We start from the raw sequence: 23,234 nt of genomic DNA, 5'->3' as shown, positions 1-23,234 counted from the left end.
GTCCAGAATTCTGCTTCCTCTTCCTCTGGCTTTCAAATGGAACCAGGAAACAAATGTCAGGCTCCATAGGCTGTGGCTCGGGAGACTCAGGTTCAAGCCGCAGCACTACCATCTACCAGGCAAGTGGCTCAGGTCCCTGAGTCTCAGTTTCCCCTCTGGGATGAGAATAAAATCCAGTAATGTCTAAGCTATAAACAGCTGATGTGGAAGATGGAGCAGTAAGCCCAGGACCCAGCCCAGATGCTCAATAATGATTTCTCTTTCTTCTTACCCCTCTAGACATCAGTCTCCTAAATAGGTTCTTTATGTGCTTCGCAGAGGATTGTCACAAGGTTAAAATTAGACCAGTGATGTGAAAGGCCCCAGGAGCAGCAAGTCCCACACTCTCATTCAAACATTCTCATCAGCCCCCATCCACCTGGCATGTGGCCACTCTGCAGTGGGTGGTTGCCCTGGCAACCACTGCCTGTCAACTCTGGCAAACCCGAGGGACAATGACAGCCACTCACCCCAGCTGGGAGAAGTTGTACAGGGCCTGCCACAGTCGCAGCATTTGTCTGCAGGTCACGAGGGCTTCCTCTGGGCCTTTCAGTACCTGTTCCAGCTTCACCTTGGTGAACAGCAGGCTGTGGGGGAGGAGGGGAGAGAGAGCTGCAGTCAGCACCCGCCCCAGGGGGCTCCCTTCCCTCCCAGGGTGGGACCCTAAGGGGGCTCAGCTCTACCAGAGCAGCCCCCAGCCCCCAGCAGGCAGAACGACCACGAACGTGGTGGCCTCGGCTACACCCCTGGGTCACTCGCTCTCTCCGTGCCTCAGTTTCTCCACACTCTGAGCCAATGCACAAAGCGCTCTTCTGCATTTGTCAGCATCCACACTGCTCACCCACGTGTCCCCTGATCATAGCCTATTTTGCCCCACCCTCCGAAACACCGTCAAGTGTGGTGACTAGTCTTGTTTTGTTTGCACATCCTCACTGACCACGTGGCTATCTTTATCTGACAAGTCGCACAGGCCCACGATGGGGCCTTGTATAAGAGGCAGACTCAGAAAGCAACTCCGAGTAAAAGAAAGGCTTAGCCAGGTAAAAAGGTCACTAAAGGGCCAAGTCCTGCTTTCTACCTTGCCAGCACATGACAGCTGCTCAATTAGCATCTCCTCAACTGAATTACAGACTTTGTTTCCTGATCCAGGATACATGAGGATACCCATGTTTGATTTGATCAAAGAATTCTTCATTGAGTTTCCTAAAATAGCCTGGTCCCCTTATATATAGTCAATAGGATTAAAGCTACATGAGGTCCTGTTCAGTCACCATTCAGGAACAGTTACTGTGCAAAGGGAGAGAGCCAACACAGAATCTCTTTCAACCTGAAAACCGGAAGTCCTCTGATGGAAGAATGGTGTGGGGATGTGACCCTCGCAGGGGCTTGGAAGAGAGGGAAAGAACTGGTTCTACAGGAGGGGCAGGGGGCTACCTCCCTCTGCCCAGGACACAGCAGAGACCTTGGGAAGACTGGCCCACCAGGCCTGGGTGGGGTCTGGACACCCCGCAGTGCCAGGGGTTAGACTTTAGGTTGTTGACAGAGCTGGGGACACTTAGGAGGTTTAAGTGGCTATTTACCAGTGGGTATGGAGATACTGCACTCTTATCATGGGTACTGCCCGCAACACGGATACACACCAGCAGACTGGCTGAGCCACGGAGGCCCAAGCAAGACCAAGCCTCCTGCTTCTCACTGGGCGGTGAACGAGACCCTTTTATTCCCAGCATGGCTGCTGGGCCCTGAACTTGACTGTTGCTGGGTTGTTCTGCCAGTCCATCTGAGGTGGGCACACAGGCCCTCATGGAGGCCCAGTCCTGCATCTAGGGAGGGAACTTCCCTGTGGCCTAAGGGTGCAGCAGGGGCTGGCCCTGGACAGGGAGGCCAGGTGTGCATCTGGGAACATTCCCCTCGGACCGCCCTCACTCAGGGCCTCCCCCCTCCACCCCGCCCCCCATAAGTACTGAGACCTGTGCCTCCAGGCTCACAAAGGACTTTGATCGCCTCACTTTGATCCTTTCTCCTCATACCTTGTTTTTCTTAGATTGCGACTTGTTGGTAGAGAATGAAGAGGGTGGAATGTGCCCCAGTCCTCTTTTTAGAGGAGGGGTTTTGGGGTCTGGGCAAGCATATTTTTCCTTCTCACGTTTCCTCAAACATGCCTGTTGTACCCTGCGCATAGGGTACCACCCCCACCTCCACATGGCCTCTCCTCTCCATTTCCATCCATTCCCCATGATGGACTTTAAACCTCACCTCCCTCAGGGAGCCTTCCCAGACGCTCAGGATGCCCTGCTGACCTACAGGGTCCCCAGGGCATAAACCATGACCCCACAGTGTGGCCTACACAGGCCTGAGCCGAGTGTGGTCTCAGCCCGCCAGTGGGCAGCTGCTGGGAGAACTGGCCCTCCCACCCCTGCTCCTTTCCCAGATCTCCAAGGGGCCAACACTCCACAGGTGCTGGAGCCTCTGCTTTAGGGAACATGACGTGGGTGACAGTTTCTGCCTTCAAGGTAACAGCAGTGCTACAAACGACAACTGGCCCAGAGACTCAGATGCTGGATTTTTGGACCAGACTCAGTGCCAGGTAAAAACAGAGAAGGGTTCCTGCTGGTATTTGATAAACAGGAGGGTGAGATGGGAGAAGGTTAGGAGTGGGGGACAGAGGAGAAGCATGGCCGGGGCAGTGGCTGGAGCTGCAGGTGTGGGTGAGGAGTGAAAGCCCGCCCTGGGGGAGGAGGAAACTACCAGGCTCAAGTCCATGCCAAGGCTGCCCCTCCCCTGAGGCAGCAGAGTCCCCAGGGCAGGTCTGGGATGGGAGGTTCACGGACAGCTTCTGGGCAGACCAGCCCTGCAGCGTTCCCCTAACACCCAGTCTCCCCCAACATGCCGGCCCCTCTTCAGCATCTCCTCTCTGCTAGGGTGCCTGCCCCTTCTGCTCCCTGCATCCCCGAGAGCCAGGCTGGGGCCATGGCAGACCTGGCCAATCACGGGCCTGGAACAGAAATGAGCTGGCGTGACAGGGACTGCTACCAACACAGGCTGCTGACATTCCAGCAGCATGAGTGACCCAGAGCGGATTTCTCAACCCAAGCACATCCTTTCTGGGCTGCTCAGGCCTTTCACGCCGAGATCCTGGGAGGCTCCAGATGAGCTCCTGAGGTTTCCTTGGTGTGGCCTTCAGCACGGCCAGTGAGACCTTCCTCAACAGCAAGCCTGTCCCGAGTATCTATGACATCAGTGCAAATGCCTGTGTGCCACCTTTCACTCCGGTCACCCCTCCGCATGGCCTGGGGGGGCCGTGCACTGCTCAGATGCACAGTAGCAGCTCCCTGAACTGCAGGACAGGCTGCTGGGACTCACCCTTCCCCCTCCAACATCTGGCCAAGTCCTAGCCAGAGGTCACCCTCTGACTGTGTTCCCAAGAGGGCTGTACACACACCCCTCCAGGACAGACTTCACTGCGTCAGGATATGCTCATCTGCGCACTTCCCACCTTCTCACCTTCTTGCAACAGCGATCAGCAAACAAATCTGCTCCCTCTGAAGGAGCAACAATGCTGCTCTCCTGACCAAGACCATCAGACCCTCAGGCCTGCCAGAACTCAGGACTCCCCCTCCATCCCATCTGCCAGGGTGGGTGGATCGATTCTTCAAACAGCGGCCGGAGGAGGCTGGTGGCCACCCAGGCTGGTGGGAGATGCTCTTGGGTCCACACGATGGGCCATAGCCCCATGAGAGTGCCGTGCTTCCTGGGTGGGCCATGGGGAGATGCGAGCAGTGGGGGGATACCAGGGGCAAGCCCGGCTGCCCAGCCGCTTCAACCAGCCCAGTCCAGCCCAGCCCCTGGTACACATGTCCTATATCAGGGGTCCTCAAACTACGGCCCGCGGGTCACATGCAAATACAAATATTGTATTTGTTCCCGTTTTGTTTTTTTACTTCAAAATAAGATATGTTCAGTGTGCATAGGAATTTGTTCATAGTTTTTTTTTTAAACTATAGTCCGGCCCTCCAACGGTCTGAGGGACAGTGAACTGGCCCCCTGTTTAAAAAGTTTGAGGATCCCTGTCCTATATCCTGAATGAACCTAAACTGTCATTTGAAGAAAGGATTCTGAGGATTTTAAAAAGTCCACTATTTTAATCCAGTGGCTCCAAGTCCTCCTCCTCGTCCGAGAAGGACCAGTATGACCACCCTGCCCTTCTCTGAATGTTCTGGAGAGTCTACAGTTAGCGCTTAGTCACATTATATATATATCAGACATTTTAGAATTCAGACAAGTATGTGGCCAATCTTGCCTACAGATGGTAAAACCACCATTTATTTAATCCCCCACCTGAAGGACAGGGCCCTGCCTCCCTCCACACCAGTGTCCTCCTAGCTCCCCCAGTGCCCGACCCAGCGCTGAGCACATGGTGTCTGCTTAGTTCTGTGAAATCGTGTATTGCTACAACGATCTGGCCACGGTCTAGGCCTCACAATCCTGTTAAATCAGAGTTCATTTCAGATCCCACTTCCCGGTGCTGGGTCCCGGCTAGGAAGGCAGGAGAGGGATCAGATCACGTGCTGCTTCCTGCCTTCAGTGAGCTTGGCTCACGCAGCCAGCAAGCAGCGCGCGGGCCGAGTCCATTTTCACTGTCCGGAAGCAAAGCTGTCCAGGGCCTGGGGAGGAACAGGGCATTCTGGACACGCCGTGAAGATGCCTGGCTCCCTGTGACTGGGGGGTCTTCATCCCAGGGGACAGTCACCCAGGCAGAGCCAACAGAACCACCGGGAAGAGTCCGAGACAGGAAGGCCTGGAATGCTGGCACCTAGCAGCCTGCTCGCACCCTGACAACAGCCACTCCGGGGCAGGAACGGCCACGTGGCTGTCCTCAGGCCCTGCACTGTGACTTCGCTCAGCGTGGACAGACACTGGCCCCGGAGTGAGAAACCCAAGCCAAAGTCCCAGCTCCGGGGCTGCACAGCTGGGCAGGTCCCAGGTTCCAGACCTGTGAAGCAGGAGCGAGGCCTCCTGCCCCGTCTGCTCAGGGAGCCCACAGCTGAGAACCCGCAGCCGCATTCAGGCTCAGGGAAGGGACTCCCGCTGTGAACCTGCAGACCTGACAGACTCGGGCAAGCAGCTTCCAGGCAGGTGCCTCTGAAAGCTCGCCCCCAAGCACATGGCCTGTTCGGCAAGGCGGGTGGTCCTCCTCGTGGCTCCTGGGACCCCAGACCCTTAGGAGAAAGGAAGAGGATGGAGGGTGGACAGACCCACAGTAGCCTCAGCTGTGACCCTCTTGCAAGCACTTTCCTGTTTTTAAGCTGTAGAAGCCTGTGTGGAATAAACACTGAGGTCTTTTAAGGCCGCACGCCCCCGCCACGCCATTGCATCTGAAGGCAGATGTGAAAGTGCGTGTTCTCTCCGGAGAAGGGCAAAGAGCGAGGGTCAGTGTAAACACGCCAGGCACTGTCCCACCCAGGGCGAGGCTGCTGCTGCAGGGGGGAGAGTCCTGGGTCCCGGCACTCTCCACAGCCCCATCCAATGGACGCAGCTTGTGCGCCCTGGTCCAGCAGGGAGGTCAAGTGCAGCCACAAGCCCACTTTCCGAGAGCTGACGCCCTCCCTGAGAATGCCACCAAAGCCTCGGCAGCCAGCGGGCACCTCGGCCTCCGCTCCCTCAGCCACTTCATCTACCACTGCGCTCTGGTCAGGCGGGGACCTGCCACCCCCGGAACCACCTTCCCAGTCCAGCCCTGTAGGGTCTGTCTGTGTGTCTGTCTGTGTCTGGGCCAGCCCCTCCTGTGGGGGAAGACAGAGTCCAGGAGGTCAGTGTCTCTGGATGTCACCACGGGTCACCAGCTTTGCCAATCTTCCCCATCACTCTGGCCAGGGCGGATGATGGAGGCTCCCAGGGGAATGCTCGGTAGGCCTGGCATCCGCCTCCTCTTCCTCCCCGCCCTCCCTGGGCCCTCCCTGGGCCCTGCCTGGCTTCACTCCTGGGGCAGGATCAGGATGGGCCTGCTAATTATGTCAAAAGGATTGGGACTCAGAGCCGTTCCCTTCGAGGCAAAGACAAATCCTCTCTTTCCACTGCTGCGAAGAGGAAGTATCTTAGGGGGAGCCTTCTCAGAACGGGGGAGCATGAGCCTTTCCAACATCTCTTTTTAAAAAGAATTGCTTTGTGAATAGGAGATATTTTTGTGACAATGTCTCTGGCTAAGCAAGCACTGCTTTGGGGTCAGAGATCATCTCATCTGCTTCCCCCTTTCCAGGAGCCTCCATCATTCTGCCGGGTTCCCTCCCTGGCTGCTCACCCCTACCCCCCCCCCTGGGTGGCAGGAAAGAACTGGCAGAGCAGAGCTGGCTGCAGGGAAGGGCCTGGGCTGTGTGGGCGGCAGGTACAGCGGGTCCACATTTTTCCCTTCATGTTCCTGAGAGCAGCTCCCTATAAAACTACTCCGCATGCAAAATAAACACTTGAACACAGTAACTGCTGGCACCCAGGGGAGCCACCTGTGGTCCCTGGGTCACTCCCTGTCAAAGGGAGGACACTGTGCAGAAACATGGCCTCTGGCATCAGACACTGCCAGCCCCTCAGCCTTCTAGCAAGTGCCTTCACCTCTCTGAGCTCTACCTGCTGTGCAAAGCAGGGACAGTAATGGCCCCACCCAGGAGGGCTGTTGGGGGCCTACGGGCAATAGAACTTATCAAGGCAGTCCCGGTGCACAGTCACCCCCGAGAAAGGTCAGCTGTCACCCCCCTCCCCCGGACAGCTCACTCATTACCAGACTTCCATGCCAGACCCACGCTCTGGCAGGGACCACGTCTTTCTTATCTTTGTACCCTCAATACCTGACTTAATGTCACTCAACGGAGACTCACTGGAGAGCTGTGGGCATTCCCAGGGTCAGACCACCCCAAGGAGGTGCAGCTGCAGGGCGCCCCGCGGAACTCTCCACTCTTCTTGGCCCCACCGGCACATCCGTCCATTTGCTGGGACGTGGGTAGCTCTGTCCGATCCCTCTGGCTCCTGGCCGTCAGGGGAGCCCTCCACACTGGGGGAAGGGGTGGCGGCAGGTGTGGCGAATGCACAAAAGGGGGCATTATCTCTTTAAGGGACAGTAATTAGTAATTCCAGCTGATGGTTGCACTGTGCTGTTTTAATGAAGTGTTCTATTTTTACAGAAAACACATAATTGAGTGAAAAAGCAGGCTATTCTCTGAGTCAGGCAGCCACGTCTCTGGAAAGTCTCACTCCTCGGCCGGGAGGCCAAAGCCTGCACACAGCACAGGCTGCCCCAGGTCTGGCTCAGTGGTGGTGAAAAGCAGGGTCCACGTTTGATAACCCAAGTTCAATCCCAGCTTCCCTCCTTCTAGCCATGTGATCCCAGGCAGGTCATACAACTACTCGGAGCCTCTGTTTTTATCAATAAAATGGGAATGACAATAGCCATATGCCCTGGGGGTTCTTACGTGGAAATAGTGGCAGGGTTGGCACAGCACAAAGGCCCAGCCCACGCTTGCCCTGACCTTACTATTTACATCTGTTCTGTGACATCCGTGCCTCCATTTCCTGATCTGTCAAGTGGGAACAATGGCAGTTCCTATACCTCCTAGGGTTGCTGAGGGGCTTCAGTGAGTAAATGCAGGTGAAGTGCTTAGAGCAGGCACTGGGCGTCCAGCTGCTTTATTGTTACTGAAGTTTGTGGGTTCAAGCTTCCCAGGGTTGTTCAGCTCATCAGCTGCTGTGGGTTCTGCTCCTGCTCTGCCATCAGCAGTTACCTGACCTTGAGATATCATCCAACTTTCCCATTAGTTTCACCTTTAAAGTAGGAGGTTTATAAAAATTAAAATAAATAAATCAAAACAACAACCAAACAGGGGAAGGGGTGTGCGCACTCTTGAGGGTTGTAGGATGCCAACGTCCCCCTGTGTTCCCTTCCGCCCTCCCAGGGCCCACCCACGGGAGGGTCTACTTGGTGCTGGGCCCAGCTGTGGGCTCCCTCCAGGAGGACAGGAGGGGGCAGGGGACAGGTCACAGTTTCTGCCCCAGAGGTGCTTCCAAGCTCCGAGGAAGCTCAAACAACACATCCGTGGCAACCAGGAAACCAAACAGAAGAAAAGAGCAAGCACTCGGTTGAGTGGGTCAGCTTTGAGGAACATGCAGGGGCTTCCAGACCCAGTGGAGTGAGGGGAGCCTCTGAGGATGGGCAGGATTCGGAAGCCAAGTGAGGGCACCCTAGAGGGCTGGACCGGCAGGGATGGAGGTCTGGAGGTGGGGTGGGAGGGGCCAGCCCAACCAGGCACAGACCCCCTCCCTCCAGGACAGGATGGGGGCAGGAAGAAAAGGGGAGCAGCCCTTCTGGGTAGGAGCCAATCGCCCCCTCGCCCCCTGCCCCATTCAGGCTGTGATCACCAGGCAGTCACAGAGCGGCCCAGAAATACCAGGGGTCACTGAGGGACACACCTCTGTCATGCCTCCAGGACAGACTCCACCAGGGCACTTAACTGATTAAAATCTCACCCGGTGCTCTCTGAGGATATCATTTTAAAGCTCCAACAGGAGAGGGAGAAGGCCATAGCCAGGCCCGGCTTTATTACCTTCCCATGGACTAACCCCAACGTGACCCCGATGGTAGCTCTTCTTAGTCCTAAAAACCAATGTGACACTGACCCACGTCCCCTAATGTTTAAGGCCCACGCTGATCTCTCCCCTGGTAAATTCATTCTCTGTGATCTAACTGAGCTTAAAAAACCAGCAGCCTGCGAGCTCTGCTTTCCGGAGTTAGCCTCCCCTGACTTCCCAGACCTGCTCACCTGGAGGACCGCCCTCCCCGTGCACGCCATGTGGCTGGCTGTACGGCAAGGCCTTCTCACCCGCTGACTAATGGCCTCCAGGCCCACTGCTCCCAGCTGCAAGCCACCCGCAGTCACCTCCAGATGACTCTCCAAACACGAATTCGCGATCTTGAAGGATATGGACACATCACCCAGAGCCATTCCACAACCATTCGGGGGTGGAGGAACTTTCAGAAGGAAGGGCCTCAGGTGGAACGAAGCTAGGCTCCCAGCCAGGATAAGACACCAAGAAGCAAACACCTTGGTCCTGGTTTATGATCTCTGCCCAGCAAGCAGACCCTTGGCACCTGAAGACCACCCCCGGCAAAGGGGAAGGCAACCCCGCTCTATGGGCATGAGTGGCCCTTGCCCTCTCTTCTGCGGGCTGGGCCCCTCCCGCTAGAGGATGGTGCATCCTGGGCCCCGGTGCTTGCCTCAGCACAGAGTTAGATCGTGGAGTCAGGAAGCAAAGGGCTAAAAGCCACTTCAGAACAAAAGAAGGATTCCTTTTGGAAAAATCAGCAAATACCTCTTTCCTTTCCTTCCTCTCCTCCGAAAACAAAAAACAAAAGTTCGTCTGCCCTCCTAGTCTGAGTGTGAGCAGCCCCCTCTGGGGAGAGACCGAGGACTGCGTGGCTGCTGTGTCACACAGAGCGAGATCACAGGCGGCTGCAGGGAGCAACCAGGGAACAGCCAGCGGAGGGAAACGCTGAATGTCAAACCAGCTTAGCGAGGAGGAACTGACCTTTGGGGACGAGAGCCCAGTGCCAGTGATTATGCCTGGCTTAACACCCCGCGACCACACGGCCCGCAGGTGTAAGCCATGGCTCTTGTCCTCAGCGGGGCTGCAGCAGCCAAACATGTTTAATGAATGCGGCAAAGTGATAAAGTAGGTTTGTGCTCATACCTCCGATTCCAGCCTTCTCACGGGAAGGCTGGTATTTCAAGTGTCCCTTTGATCTACTGCAAGTCCCTAATAGGATCCATCCAATAAACACACTGGGTTTAAGTCAGAAATGCTAACAGGACCCTGACCTGCTCCGGGAATGCACTACTACAAACATGTCACATGTCACCTGAGAAAAAGCTGAGGCAGGCCAGGTAGATCAGAGAGGTGCCCCTGGGCCGATGTTAGCCTTCACCGGATAAGGTTGAGGTCTGGCCTCAGCCAACGCCTAGTTATCAGCTCAAACATTTTCCAAAACAGCTTAGGTTTCTCTGGGGAGATGGCTTTGATGGTTCCATTTGTTTACAGTGCGAGCTCCAGCTTGTCCAGAGGGCCACATTGTTCCTGTGCTGGGGAGTGCCCCTGGGGCTCTGACACACCTTCCCCCAGGACCTTTCAAGTCCCCCTGAACCTGAGGTGGCTGGGCAGAAACTCCCAGGAGGGCCTACCCTGATCCACAGGGGTGGGAGGAGGCAGGCTTGGCACTGAGGAGTTGGGCAGGGCAAGCCAGTTGGCTCCTCTGCCTCCAGCCCTATGGCCTGGGCTTTCAAAACCCGTCTGGCAGGCTGCCAGGCCTGGGGTGGGGGCAGTGACTGACAGGCTGGTTATTGGAAAGCTCCCATCATTAGCCCAGGAATGTTGTTTGGTTACCATGGCGACTTTCACTACAAGCAGCCTGACTAAAGCACAAGGAATCTGTTACCTAAAACCAGAGTCTCAAGGAGCCCTGGGCTTCAGGAACCACCACGCTTATCAGGGCCCATTCCCTTTGACCCCATATCCCTGTCCCTCCTCTCAGGGCCTCCCAGCTGCCTCCCACACCCAGGACCAGGAGAAAAGACTAGCAAAGGCATCTCCAAGCTGGCATGGGCCCTTTCACATTCCCCTGCCTGGCCTGGCTTGGAACCAGGTCCAAACAGGATGGCTGCTGCCCCCATGAGGCCCCCTGCAGTCTAACCAGCACCAGCCTGGCCAGCACATGTGTCCAGGGCTTAGTCAGAAGCCCTCAGGATTTCAGGAAGCTGCTGAGTGTCTCGTTCCCACCGTGCCAGGTTCACACTGTCCCTGCGGCCCGCCGGCAGTCTCTGCCTCATCACGTTCCTGCCTTTTTAAACCCAAGCTCCATTAACTAAAGGTCAGCCCGTAGCATGGAAATTAACAGGCTTCTTTGCGTTGCTTTCTAATCCCTGAATTCAGGAGGATTTTCAAAAGTTCAACTCCACGAAAGCTGGGTTTTTCTCCAGGAGTCTTGAGACTGCCTGTAGGAAGAGTGGCCACTTGTGCCACTGAAAAGCTAAAACACCTTTCACCGAGTGTCCCTGCCCTCCCTCACACACAGGGCTCCCGCCTCCAGCGCCTGGCTCATGTGCACTGCCCACCTGCTGCCGTCTTACACTGTAGTGGGCCGACTCCCAGACCCCTCCACACTGCTGTCCCTCAACAGGATTGTACACCGACCCCAAGACCTTTTCTTGCCTGAGTCTCACAACAGACCTCGGGAGCAGAGGAGGCAGGATAGATGCCAGTCTTTGGCAGATGAGGAACGAAGGCATGGGAAGCAGGGGCAAGCTGCTGGAGGGGGACAGGTTAAGGGGCAGGCATGCCTCACAAGGGGATAGCCCATGTGGAAAGGGGTCCACTGTACCCAGCGACACCCTCCCCTGTGCCATGCTTCCTCCACTCCTGACACTGGCCTGGCCCACCTCTTTCTTCACGAAGGCAGGCTCTGCAGCCTCCAAAGGCCTCGGCCACCTGGGACAGCCTGTGGGGGGGAGCTCAGTAGCAGACCCCCCGAGTATACAGACCTTGTTGGGCTGACGTCAGGGGGTTTGATTTTTTTTTTTTCCTGCAGTGATATTATTGGATCGGTCATTTAATTAACTGCTGTGGCAATAGCCAGAGCCACACAGCTTGTTCCCAATGCAGGGAGCAGCTGGAGAAGCAGGACACAGTTTCCATTGAAGAGCAATGACATTTTTCAGTGATCCCTGACCGGTAATGGACTCAGTGACATTTCCTGCTAATCCGTGGGTTTCTGTGCTCCGGGGTTTCATCTGTGGGGAATGGTATTGACTTATCTGCAGAGTCATGGTCGCTCCAGAGCTGTGTGGGAGGTGGGTGTTCCACCCCACCTTTTTAAAAGATGGATTTATTTTTCCTGCCTAAGGAACAGGGATTGTCCCCTCACAGTTCCGGCGGTCAGAGCTCCCATATTACCTCCAGTTACTCTCTCAGCCTTTTAGGGCTGGCTCAGATTGAGCTGGTCATGGAGGTGAGGGGCTCAGGGTGGCTCAGAGACAAGAACCTGTCACTGCTTCTCCACCCCATGACCTCAGTGTGCAGACATCACAGGGATGGGATGCTCCGGCCCCCAAAAGCTCCCCGGCGGGCCTCTCTGCAGTGATAAAGGAACAGAAGACCCTGAGGAGGCCTCCGGGCTGGGACTCACTTTCCTTCTTGGCTCAGACCTCAAAGTGGTCTCCCTGCTGCTGGCCCCACGGCCCCAGCCCCTGAGGCCCCAGAAGTGGCCCTGTGGTGTCTGGATGGGGGAGCTCTGTTGGGAGGCTGTCCCTTAAGAAGGCTCCTGCCTGCAGAAGCAGGGACACAGCTGACAAAGTGGGGCACAGTTACCCTACAAATTGATCGCAGCACTGTCTGCATCGAGACTTCTCACCTTTTTTGGGTTTAGGGTCCCTCTGAGGGTCTGAGGAAAGCCATGTCCCTGGATGCATGCAAGTGCAAACCTTAGAGTTCAGGTCCAGGTGTTCATGGAGGCCCAGAAGTCCACCCATGGGCCTTCCAGGGGAGCTGCCAACTTCACAGCAAGGACCACCTCCCCCACCTACCCAGGAAGACACTCAGTGAGTGAAGCACCCTGGGGAAGAACTGGACACCTGAGGTTGGAGGAAAGGGGTGGGTGGACAGTGCACCCGCTGCCAATAAGGGAGGGAGGACTGGGGAGAAGCTGGCTTCCTCACCCAGGCCAAGAGCCAGGGAGGATGGGGGAAGCTGGCAGGAGGCGGGAGGCCCTTCCCTGGGTTGGCTGGGAGGAGTTGAGGGAGAGCCAGAGGCCCCCCCACATCCTGGACACACCCCACTCCTGCTGTGCCTCAAACAGCATGGGCTTCAAGCAGGTTTTCAAAGGCGGCCGTAGCCTCCCCACATTAGTCCAGGGGAGGTGATTCTGCCAGCAGAAAGCATTCGGTCTAGAAGTTAGGAAGGGACGGCCTGCAGTAGAATGCCAGGTGCTGGGCCTGAGGACGGAGGAGGGGCATGAATCCCCTTTCCGTGTTTCCATCAGGACAGCTCTGCTCCCATCTCTTCACAGTCTTGCATCTGTGGCCACCCCCCCGCCCCCCAGCCAGTGGTGCCCCCAGGGAACTCACTTGAAGTTCTCGGGGTACTCCGTGATGGCCATGTTGATGACGTCCAGCGCAAGCTGGTAGTGTTTCTGGGCGGAGAAGAGGAGAGCCAGCAGGTGGAGGGCATTGGCATCATCCCTGCACAATTTCAGGGCCTCCTGCAGCTGCTCCATAGCGCTGGAGATCTGCCAGAGAGAACCGCCAGCTCAGTGACCTTCCCCGAGGCCCACACCTCCCTCTAGGACTTTGGTGCCAGGCACCAGCCATCAAGGGGACATGAGACTCAATTGAGACCCTGGGCACTGAGGGGCAGGGCTGGTGCTCTGATGAGAACCCCCACCGCCCACCACCCCCCAGTCACATGGCAAGAGGGATCTGCAGCCCAAAGTCAGGCCCAGGAAGCCTCTGCTGTCCCCACTTGGAAGTAAGAGGAGCAGGTGTGCGGTGCAGCACAGAAGATCTGTAGACACTGGGAAGCATTTCCTAAGCTGGAGTGGGGGTCGTTAAGAACCACCAGGCCATGAGTCTGTACCTGAAGGTAGCCAGGCCCTCTTCTCTGGACCGGTCCATGCAGTGACAGGGGCCGACAAATAAATGCCCCTCCTATTCAGAGGCTCACAGTGGCAAGAGCATGGGGTCAGATGGGGGCAGGATTCCAGCTCTGCCATGTTCCAGCTGGTGCCTTAGGACAAGGGGCTTCACCTCTCTGAGCTGTAGTTCTTAGGCTGCAAAATGAGAGCAGCCAGAGCCATTGCAGTGGCTGAGGGGACGTGGACAAATGCTCTGCAGAGGACCATGCACGTGTGAAAATGTGTTTCCTTCTTCACGCCCTCAAAGCCAGGCAGCTAGCCAGGCAGCTAAGGACCAGGTAGGATTCCTCCTTCTAGTCCTGAGGGGCGTGTGGTCCCACGCTCTCAGGTCTGGCACTTAGACCAACTACTGCGACTTTGTCCACATCCTCCCAAGAGCCTTGTAAGTCTTTTTAGAAAGCCTGGCTTCTTATCCAATCTCAGATACTGATCCTCCCATGTTCCTTGGGGGACCTATGGTGCAGGCCAGTGGGGGCCTTGGGTCCCGGGGTGTCCAGCCCCTGCCTGGTCTCCATGTGGCCTCTGTGCAGGCTGTGGGCGGTGCCGGACCCCGAGAGTTCCCATGAGGACCTTCCTCTGTGGAAAGGTTGAGGAAAGGCAAGGAGGAAGCTAAGGCCAGTGTGGCTGCCAGCTTGGCTTGCCTGTGCCTCCCCGAGGGTGCTCCTACCCTGGTGATTCTCCAGAGTGGACCCCATCATACTGGGCTGGAGCCACACCCACAGCCTTCACTGCTCGGGCAGCAATACATGCCATGCTCTGGGCAGAACAGGCCAGTGGGCCTGAGACCCAGGCAGGCCAGGGGCCAGCTTAGAGTCCATTTAGGGGTCCTTGACCCACTGATGCTACCAAGATCTGGGGTCCCCAAGAACACTGGGTGCCAGGCTCCACTGGGCTGGCCCAGCCATCTCTCTGAGACAATAGCTGCCATTCATCAGAGGTGGCTGAAAATTAAAGATACCAAAAAACACATCACCCAAGGTCTCACAAGTTTGATGGCAAGAAAAGCACCGGTTCTTCTACAGAGACTGAAGATAAAGTGGTCTCCGGCATCTCGCTGTCTGTGCTCCTGGAGAGAGTGGCAGGGAGGTGTCAAGGGCCTCATCCAGGGGTACGTGGAGCCGTGTCCACTGGCCTGGAGGCTGGTCTTACTGTCTGTGTCAATTCCTGGCCTCTGGTCTCATCTCCAGTTGGCTCACTGAACTGTTTCCCTGGGCTTGTCAGGTTGCTGTTTGCTTTCCCTCAACCCTGCCTTGGCCTGGCTTTTCCCCCCGCTGCACCCTGACTCTTCTGGCGAGGACCCTTCTCTTTCTGTGTGCTACATATTCCCGATGCCCCTGTCAGCCCACTTGGGTCAGGGGCTGTACCACATTCTCTGACTTGATCCTTACTAGGTCCCTCTGAGGTGGAGTTTGAAGGTGCTCCTGTCACAGGTAAGGAAATAGAGGCTCAGAGAGGTCAAGTCACTTGCAAAGGGTCACACCGCTGGTAAAAGCAATGGTGCCAGGAAAAGGTCAGCAGTCCCCAGAGACCTGGGGGTTAGGAACCCACCTGTCGGACGAGGGCCAGCTGCAGGGAGACATAGAGGATGACCTGGGGGTCGCCAGGCGCCAGCTGCTGGGCTCTGTATGCGGAAAGGGAGCACCAAGTCAGTCACCAAGGGTCGAGCAACCAGTGTCTGACACAGGCCTCCAGCATGCCATGTGTGCCCCGTCTACACCAGGGGGTCTGCTTGGAAAGGTGCCCAGCTGGCAGGTGATGGCTTGGGCAGAAAGCCACCGGTAGGGGCAGCTGTTGACCTGGCTGGGCCCTGCGGTGGTCTTATACAGAGCCTGGAGCCTGCCCTCTCCACCATAGGACAGAAGGAAACACCTTCCTGAGGGTGGAGGCGCTGGGAACGGCCTCTCTGGGCAAGAAGCCTCAGGAATGAAGAGGCAGCAGAGAAAGGAAGAAAATGTCCCCCTATCCTGGCACCCAGGATGGGACTCTCCAGTCTCCCTGGGCTCGGGAACAACCTGCCCAGAGGGAATTAAGTGTGCTGCATATTCCAGGGAAGCTGGCACAAGGAGTCCGTACCCAGAAGCTTCCACATCAGCACTAGGGGGGTCGGGGATCGGACACACAGGGTTCTGAGGAAGGAGTCGGGGGGGAGGTCAGGGGCCAAGGCTGTGTGGAGACAGGAGCGCAGCAAGGATGGGTCTGCGGGAGGGAAGGCCGCTGCTGGGGGAAGGTCATCTCTGCCTCCCCTCCCCACCTCCCCACCCGCACATTCCTGACCCCATGGCTGCCAGGAAATCTCTGGGAGGACTATGGATGGAGAGTCCCCATAGCCATTGAATTTTTGAGCTCCTGCTACAGGTAAGGCACTGTGCAAGGTGCTTTTCCTGCTTTATCTCAGGTAGTCATCAAAACAATAATGGGTTATTATTCCCATTTTAGAACCCTGAGCTCAGGAGGGCTGAGGCTCAGCCTTGGGGGGTGGGTATGGTCCATCAGTGTTGAAAGGCCCCACCACCCACCCAACCCCAAAGGCCTGTCTCTGCTTCATGTGTGAGCTCTTAGAGCCTTGATTTCCTGGTCAATAAAATGGGGACAGAAACCTTTGCTCCATCTACACCAGAGGGTCCACTGAGATCAAACATGCACACTGGTACCTGTGCCCCTGTGCAATTCGGGCCCCCTTACCTCTCCAGTGTCTGCAGTGCTTTCCGGTGCAACTCATCCTGCCTGCATTTCAGAGTCGCTGCGGAAGACAAGATGGAGACAGCCATGAGGGGGTGCTGAGGGTGCGACCAGCCCTGCCCCACCCCAGGGCACACACGCTCTGCAGGGGAGGCCCCATCGGGCCCTGTCTGGCAAATGCTGGCACTCCAACAGCCTCCACTGATGCCACCCACTGCCCTGGTTACTGGGGGAGGGTGTGGGGTGTCCACCTGACCCCAGCCCCCTGGCATGGTTCTTGGCACACCAGGCCCTTCCACTCCACTGCCTTCTTTGTCACCTGTGCCAACCTGACCCTCTCAAAGGCCTGAGCTTGGAGAAAGAGGTTCCCACTTCCATCCTGGCCACATGCCTCCTTGGGCTTCCTTATCCATGAGGCTGCTGCTTCTTTTTAAGCTATTTTAACAAATTTTAAGTGTACAGCTCAGTGGCATTAAGTACATTCACAATATGTGTAACCACCACCACCATCCATCTCCAGAACTTGTTCATTATGCCTAACAGAAAGTCTACACCCACTGAGCACTAACTCCCCTCCCTCATTCCCCACCCCACCCCATAACCTCTATTATACTTTCAGGGGCCGATTCCTATCCCAGGTTTAGTCTGGGGGCGTCCATTGCTCCCTTTCTCTCAAGCTGCACGGATACAGAGGTAGGTGGCTGCCTGATCCATGGGGACACACAGCTGAGCTGTCAGAGTTGGAGAGCGAATGCTAGGCTCTGAGTAGCAGTAGTGAAACCCCTCTTCCAAGTGCAAGTATTTATTAAACACTTGCTGTATACCCAGCTCTACACTATGCATGGAGGGGGATTCAAAAGACCCCAGAAGATTACAGCAGTGCTGAGGTTAAAGGTGAACCAGAATGAACTAGAATGTGGGATCAGGGCTGGCGGGCCACTACAGCTGCCAGTACCACAAAGGGTCCCAGAGGCAGAGGTTGGCATGAGTTCTGCCAGGAGCTGGGGCTGGGCCTTGAAGGGTGGGAAAAACTGGTTGATGAAGAAGGCATCTCTGAGAGGTGTGAAGGCTGGACAAGAGTGGAAATGGGACTGAGGGGTGTGTGTGTGTGTGTGTGTGTGTGTGTGTGTACACACATCTATCCCAGAGGAGTCAAAGGGGGTGTATTGGGAGGTAGACACTGATGAAACAAGAGGCCATTAGGAGGCCTGAGTCACCCCAAGAAAAGGCTCTGAGACCCTGGCACTCACCGTCGCTGGCCTGCAGGCTGTAGGTGAGACCCAGCGCCAGGTAGGCCTTGGAGAGGAACTCCCCAGCTTCCTCCCCACGGTCGATCACCATCATGGCAAAGCACTCCGCCTCCTCCAGCTGCAAAGAAGAGAGGCAAAGGTCACCGGGAGGGCTTTGCTGGCCTTGGCATGCAAGCCACTCACAGTCACCAGCCCCAATCACTCAGAACTGTCATTCCTTGTGTGTGGGCAGAACTATTAGAGAGGCCAGGCGGCTTGTCCGAGGCCACACAGCTGGAGTGGATCAAAGCTATTACCTCTACCAGTGACTCCCTGGACCTCTCCACCCACCCAGGGGCCTGTGCTCAAGGGCACTACCTCGCTCAGAGAAAGCGTCCCTCATCCCAGGGCCCTGTGTCTCCCATCACTTGCTCTGCTGAGAGCATGGACCCAGGCCCAGGCCAGTCTGAGCCAGGTCCTTTCCTCATCTGGCCTCTGTAGGTACCTGTGTCTGTCCCTGTCAGCAGAAGGAAGCCAGGGCAGGGGGAACAGACAGGGGTCTGGGCTGGGCCTGGGGGCCACTGCCCACCCCGCAGAGTGGTCAGGCTGCCGCTTCTGCTGTGCCTGTGAGCTCGCTCCCCGACACAGAGAACTCAAAGCTTTCAGGGGACAAAGGCCTGGGGTGGTTTTTGTCCTGTTCCAGTTGGAAAGGGACCAATTGGCCCAGGTCATGTGTGCATGTACCATCATATACAACATGTGACACAGAGAGAGGGGCATGCATAAGGCAGCCTCCAGAGCCTCTGGGCTACCCACGGGTCAGGCCAGTTAGGGAGGAAGGGGGCAGCCAGGGGCCTCGGCCATGTCCATTTCCAGCCCACAGGCCTCCAAGAAAAGCTCCTTCCTCCTTTCAGGCCCAGGAATGCCATCTGCACACAAGCCTGGTGTGGCAGTGCACCCAAGTGCATGTCACCAGGAACAAACATGGGTTCTACCCCATAGTAAAGGGGCTTAACAGATCATAGCCAAAGCCCACTGCCACCCCAAGGTCCCCTGTGTGGGGTGTCTTCCCCCAGGAGAGGCCCATGAGGTCAGCCAACCAGGGAGCAGAGGCAAACCTAAGTTGGCTTCTGGTGCCCAAGCCAGTGTGGCCCGCCTCGCTCCTGTCCCTGCCAGGTCCAACCCCGCTCCCTTGGGGGAGGGGCAACTCTGCATTTGGTGGCCTGACCACTGGCCATAGGGACTCTCTCCCTGGAATATGGAGCTGAGATGCTGAGACGGAGGCCATCAGCGTAGAGAAGCGAGTTGAGCTGAGTCCACCATTTGGGCACAGCGGTGGCGAACCACGTGCAAGGAAAAGGCTGACGGAGCAGAGAACCCAATCAGTGAACAGAGAGGGGAAAAATAAGCCCCACGTACAAGGGAACCTGAGAGGGTGAGATGAGAGCCCAGATAGAAATGACTGAGGAGGGCTGAATCCCTCTGTGGCCCAACCACCATCCCTGACAAATGCTGACCAGGGTAGCCCTCCAGTGCCCTCGTGGTAGAGCTCAAGCTGTTGGCTTGGGCAATGGGCCACCTCCATCCAGAATGGTAGGCTGGGTCTTTTTAAAAAAAACAAGCGAGCCTGGCCAGCGTGGCTCAGTGGTTAAGCATCGACCTATGAACCAGGAGGTCACGGTTCGATTCCCGGTCATGGCACATGCCTGGGTTGTGGGCTCAAACCCCAGTGTGGTGCGTGCAGGAGGCAGCCAATCAATGATTCTCTCTCATCATTGATGTTTCTATCTCTCTCTCCCTCTCCCGTCCTCTCTGAAATCAATAAAAATAAATTAAACATACAAAAAACAAGGAAGTCTGACACCATCAGACCCTAGGAGTTGGGGTTCAAGGGGAGGCAGCAGCTCAGGAAACCCCACGGCTGCTGGCTGCCCAGTCTCAACTGGCGGGTGTGCCTACAGCTGGAGATGCTGAGCTCTGTCTGCTGGAGTCAGAACCAGGTTGCAAGAAGAGCACTGGAGGACAAGTCCCCGACCCCAGCTCTGACCCTGGCTCAGCACCTGATAGCCATGGGGCCTTGAGAAAGTCATTTAGTTTCTGGGCCCCAAAGGTCCTCATCTGCAAAATGCAGAGCTGCAACCCCCACTGTAACTGCTCCTCCCTACAAACCACACTCTGTGCAGGGACGGACTGGGGATGCCTGGTGAACTTGCATGGGATTCTGTGAGCCACACAAAGCAGGGCAAGACCCCACAGAACAAGGTGGCTCTTAATTAAGGTTACTCTGTGTGGGCCTTGCTTGGGACTATGGCAGCTTCAAGAGAGAAGCAATCGTGCGGCTGGGGTCTCATGGCAGGGAGAGGGGAGGCAGCAGGCATCATGAGAAGGGTTAGGGAGCAAAGAGCACCTCTCCTCCTTCCCAATATCCCCACTGCTGATCGACTCATCTCACACACTGTCTTCAGACCTCGTTATGCCTCATGCAAAAGGAACAGGCTTATTTTTATAAACCACCAAGTACAAGTTATAAAAAGAATCCAGAAACCTACTGCACTCCATGTGTAAACACTTCCCATGCCCATGTCCTTCCACTCGGCCAACGCCAGCTTCTACCGCCTGCAACCCACGTAGAAAGGGTGCTGGGAACAAGGCTCAGCGATGTCTGGCAAACAGGGAAAATTACTCTCCAGTTCAAACACATATTCTGGATGAATAGAGCTCACCAGCCTTTCGCTTTAAAAACATACATCCTTAGCTTGTCCACCTGTGGCCCACTCTGACCCCCAGGCCAGTAGCCTTCCTTCACCAGTACTTGCCAGTCTTATTCACATAGTTTAACATGATCTCTAAGCACGGTGTCAGCATGTATCTCAAATCAAACTCACAAAGCTTCAATGTGCCATTTTCCTACACGGCCAACACTATTTTGATTTCTGTTACCAGAAACAAAGCAGCCTTTACAAGCGAAGCCAATGCAGTGATTATGAGGGAAAAGAAATATTATCAGTCTATTAAGTATGACAGTATATAATATGATAAACCACCCCCACAAATATATAAATATATATTAAAAACAAACATATATTTAAAGAAAAAATATATAGAATGCCCAATTCTAAGACAAGAGTGGGATTCCTAAAACCCTTGAAATGTGCCCTTTCCATGTTTGTCCTCAAGTCCTATAACCCAACCTAAGTTCCGAGTCAGCTTCAGACCCATGAAGAGCTCTCCACGCAGAAAGCAGGGCAGCCTAGTAGCTAAGAACACAAACTCTGGGGCCACACTTGCTGGGCTCACATCCCGGTTTGGCTACTTACTAACTGCGACCTTGGGCACATCACTTCACTCTGCTGTGCCTCAGTTCCATCTTCTGCGAAAGAGGGGTAAGAACTGCCTGCCTCATTGAGTTTCTGAGAGGACTGGATGAGACGGAGTCATGGGGAATGCTCAGAGCAGAGCTTGAGTGAATGTAAACTGCATTATTAGTTGCAATTTTATATTTACAATTAGTTCAACCTTAAGAAATGTTGTAAATCTCAGCCTGATAGATGTAGCCAGTGCCATCTGAGCAGATCCTCCCCTATAGCTACGTGACCTCAGTGACCAATTAGGAAGTGGCATCAAAGACCCTCCTGAATCCAGAGAGGGGACATGACTGCCCGCCCTCTGTCTCTGGCCTGACCCTCAGTCACAGAAAAGGAGTGACTCTACACAGGACAAGCTGGGTCTCCACAGCCCTGGGAGGCCACTGACCACGGCCCACGGTCCAGGACACACAGACATGTAACCATTAATCTACCCTTTGTCACAACACTCGCCCCAACCGTGGGCAATACACTCGGATATTTTCTATCCTATTCTCTAACAGTCTATTTCAACTACTTTTTAAAGAGTTCTATTTCACAACTCACTAATGGGTGTCAACCTGGGTTGTGAAAAATAGTTGATTGAGCTTCCCAGCCTCTGCCCATCTAGCCATTTTCTCCCCACCCAGGACCTCATTGGTCCTTTCCAATCTCCCGATGCTTCCTCCTGTGGCCTTAAAAGCAACAGCGGTAGCTCTGTAGTGGTGGCTCCTGCTTCTGCACGATTCGCTCAGGTTACAGCACTGGGCTCTCCTTGCTCATCAATATACTTCTAGGCTGAGGGGTTTTCAAAGTTCTTTTCAACTGTTCCCTTCCCAACAATACACTGCTTTTAATACATCCTTTGCCTACGGCAGCCATGTCACTGCACAAAACCCAGGTGTGATCCTTGCACCCTCGCCCTCCACAATTCTAGAGTGAATTAGTGCTCACCTGACCCGTACTGCGGCCACCTGATGGGATGGTGTTTCACAGTCGGAGGTTCTGAGGCACAGGGAACTTAGGGGACTACCCAGGGTTAGTAAGTGGCAGAAGTGAGTTTCTGACCCAGGTCTCCTGACCTACAGCTGGCTCTTCCTGAGCTGCCTGATCCACTGCTGCCCTCCGTGGCTCTTCCTTTTCCTCCTCTCTGACCCTTGGGGAAAGGATGCTCTCAAGGATATGGGCTGAACCTTGGCTTTTGCCTTCCACAAGTAAGAAAAGTGACCGGACAAGTTCCTGCATCTCTCCAGCTGTCCTAATTTGGTCCCCACACAAGATCGGCATCAGCTGCACCCCCTGCTCACGCTCAGGCTGCCTTCCGACTCCAGGGCTGCCCAAGAGGTTGTCCCCTGGAATCTTCACCGCCTCCTCCCTTCCTGGGAACTAGAGAGGGGTCACTCCTGAGCCTGCAGAGCTTGTTAAACAGCACCTGGGTTTCTCCCGGCCCGTCCCACAGGCCCAGGAGCTGTTGTTATCTGCTCTACTAAAAAGACTGAAAATGCGTCTTCCCCAGAGGAGCAGGCACTCTCCCTAATTCCCACAAGCGAATGGCAGGAGAGCCGCCCCATCCACACTGAATCCATCTTCCCACCCCTGAATCTGAAAAGTGAAGGCAAAACCACAAAAGCACATCCCTCTGAGAGCCTCTATGTTGAAGAGGCTGGCACACGGATAGCTGCCATTTACCAGGGACCTGCAATGTGCTGAGCGGAGACATTGCTCAGCTCCAGGCTACGGATGAGGCACAGCGAGGGCACGTTACTCCCCTGAAGTCACACAGCACCCAGTGGGTAGGCAGGAATTTGAACCCTACCCTCTCTGCCTCCAAAGCCTGCACTCTTTCTACCGCCCCACAGTCCCCTCAGGGGAAGTGGCCCCGAGACAGGACCCCTGACCCTTCCCAAGAGGAGCATGGCCTGCTTTTCTGTTTCGTAACATCCTCCCCTTCTCTTTCTGTGTGTGGCACACAGCACACAGACACACCCCCATCTCCCATCCTCCTAGAAAAGTCACCTTTTTAAATTGCATGACTTTTAAATAATTGCGTTTGAAGGGATGTTAAAAAATATTAACATCTCCCTTTTCTCCTGTCCCAAATCACTGACTGGGGACCTGGTGAGATGCTGGCCATGCCAGAGCAGGAGGATGCCACACACAGCTGTCACCTAGGGGAGCGCCGGGCCAAGCCTCCCACCTGATTCCACAGCTGCTCCATCTGCT

At 55.6% G+C, this 23,234-nt stretch overlaps 1 protein-coding gene across 5 annotated transcripts in view; it reads right to left on the bottom strand.

Moving 5' to 3' along the window:
- The window catches only part of TTC7A (tetratricopeptide repeat domain 7A), a 108,707-nt gene that overhangs the window by 25,904 nt on the left and 59,569 nt on the right, over nt 1-23,234 (bottom strand). For 4 of the 5 annotated variants that reach the window (XM_005864794.2, XM_014538478.1, XM_014538476.1 and 1 more), the window contains 5 exons: nt 17,689-17,806; nt 16,442-16,499; nt 15,308-15,380; nt 13,194-13,354; nt 510-626 (listed from right to left, as the gene is read on the bottom strand). In XM_005864794.2, the coding sequence (XP_005864856.1) occupies nt 510-626; nt 13,194-13,354; nt 15,308-15,380; nt 16,442-16,499; nt 17,689-17,806 (527 nt within the window). The remainder of the gene's footprint in view (nt 1-509; nt 627-13,193; nt 13,355-15,307; nt 15,381-16,441; nt 16,500-17,688; nt 17,807-23,234) is intronic. The other variant, XM_014538475.1, reaches the window with a different exon arrangement.

Source organism: Myotis brandtii, unplaced genomic scaffold (genome assembly GCF_000412655.1).
Source record: "Myotis brandtii unplaced genomic scaffold, ASM41265v1 scaffold191, whole genome shotgun sequence".
Lineage (NCBI taxonomy): Eukaryota > Metazoa > Chordata > Mammalia > Chiroptera > Vespertilionidae > Myotis > Myotis brandtii.
The sequence above is the reverse complement of the archived record's forward strand: the minus strand, read 5'-3'. Positions and strand labels throughout refer to the sequence as shown.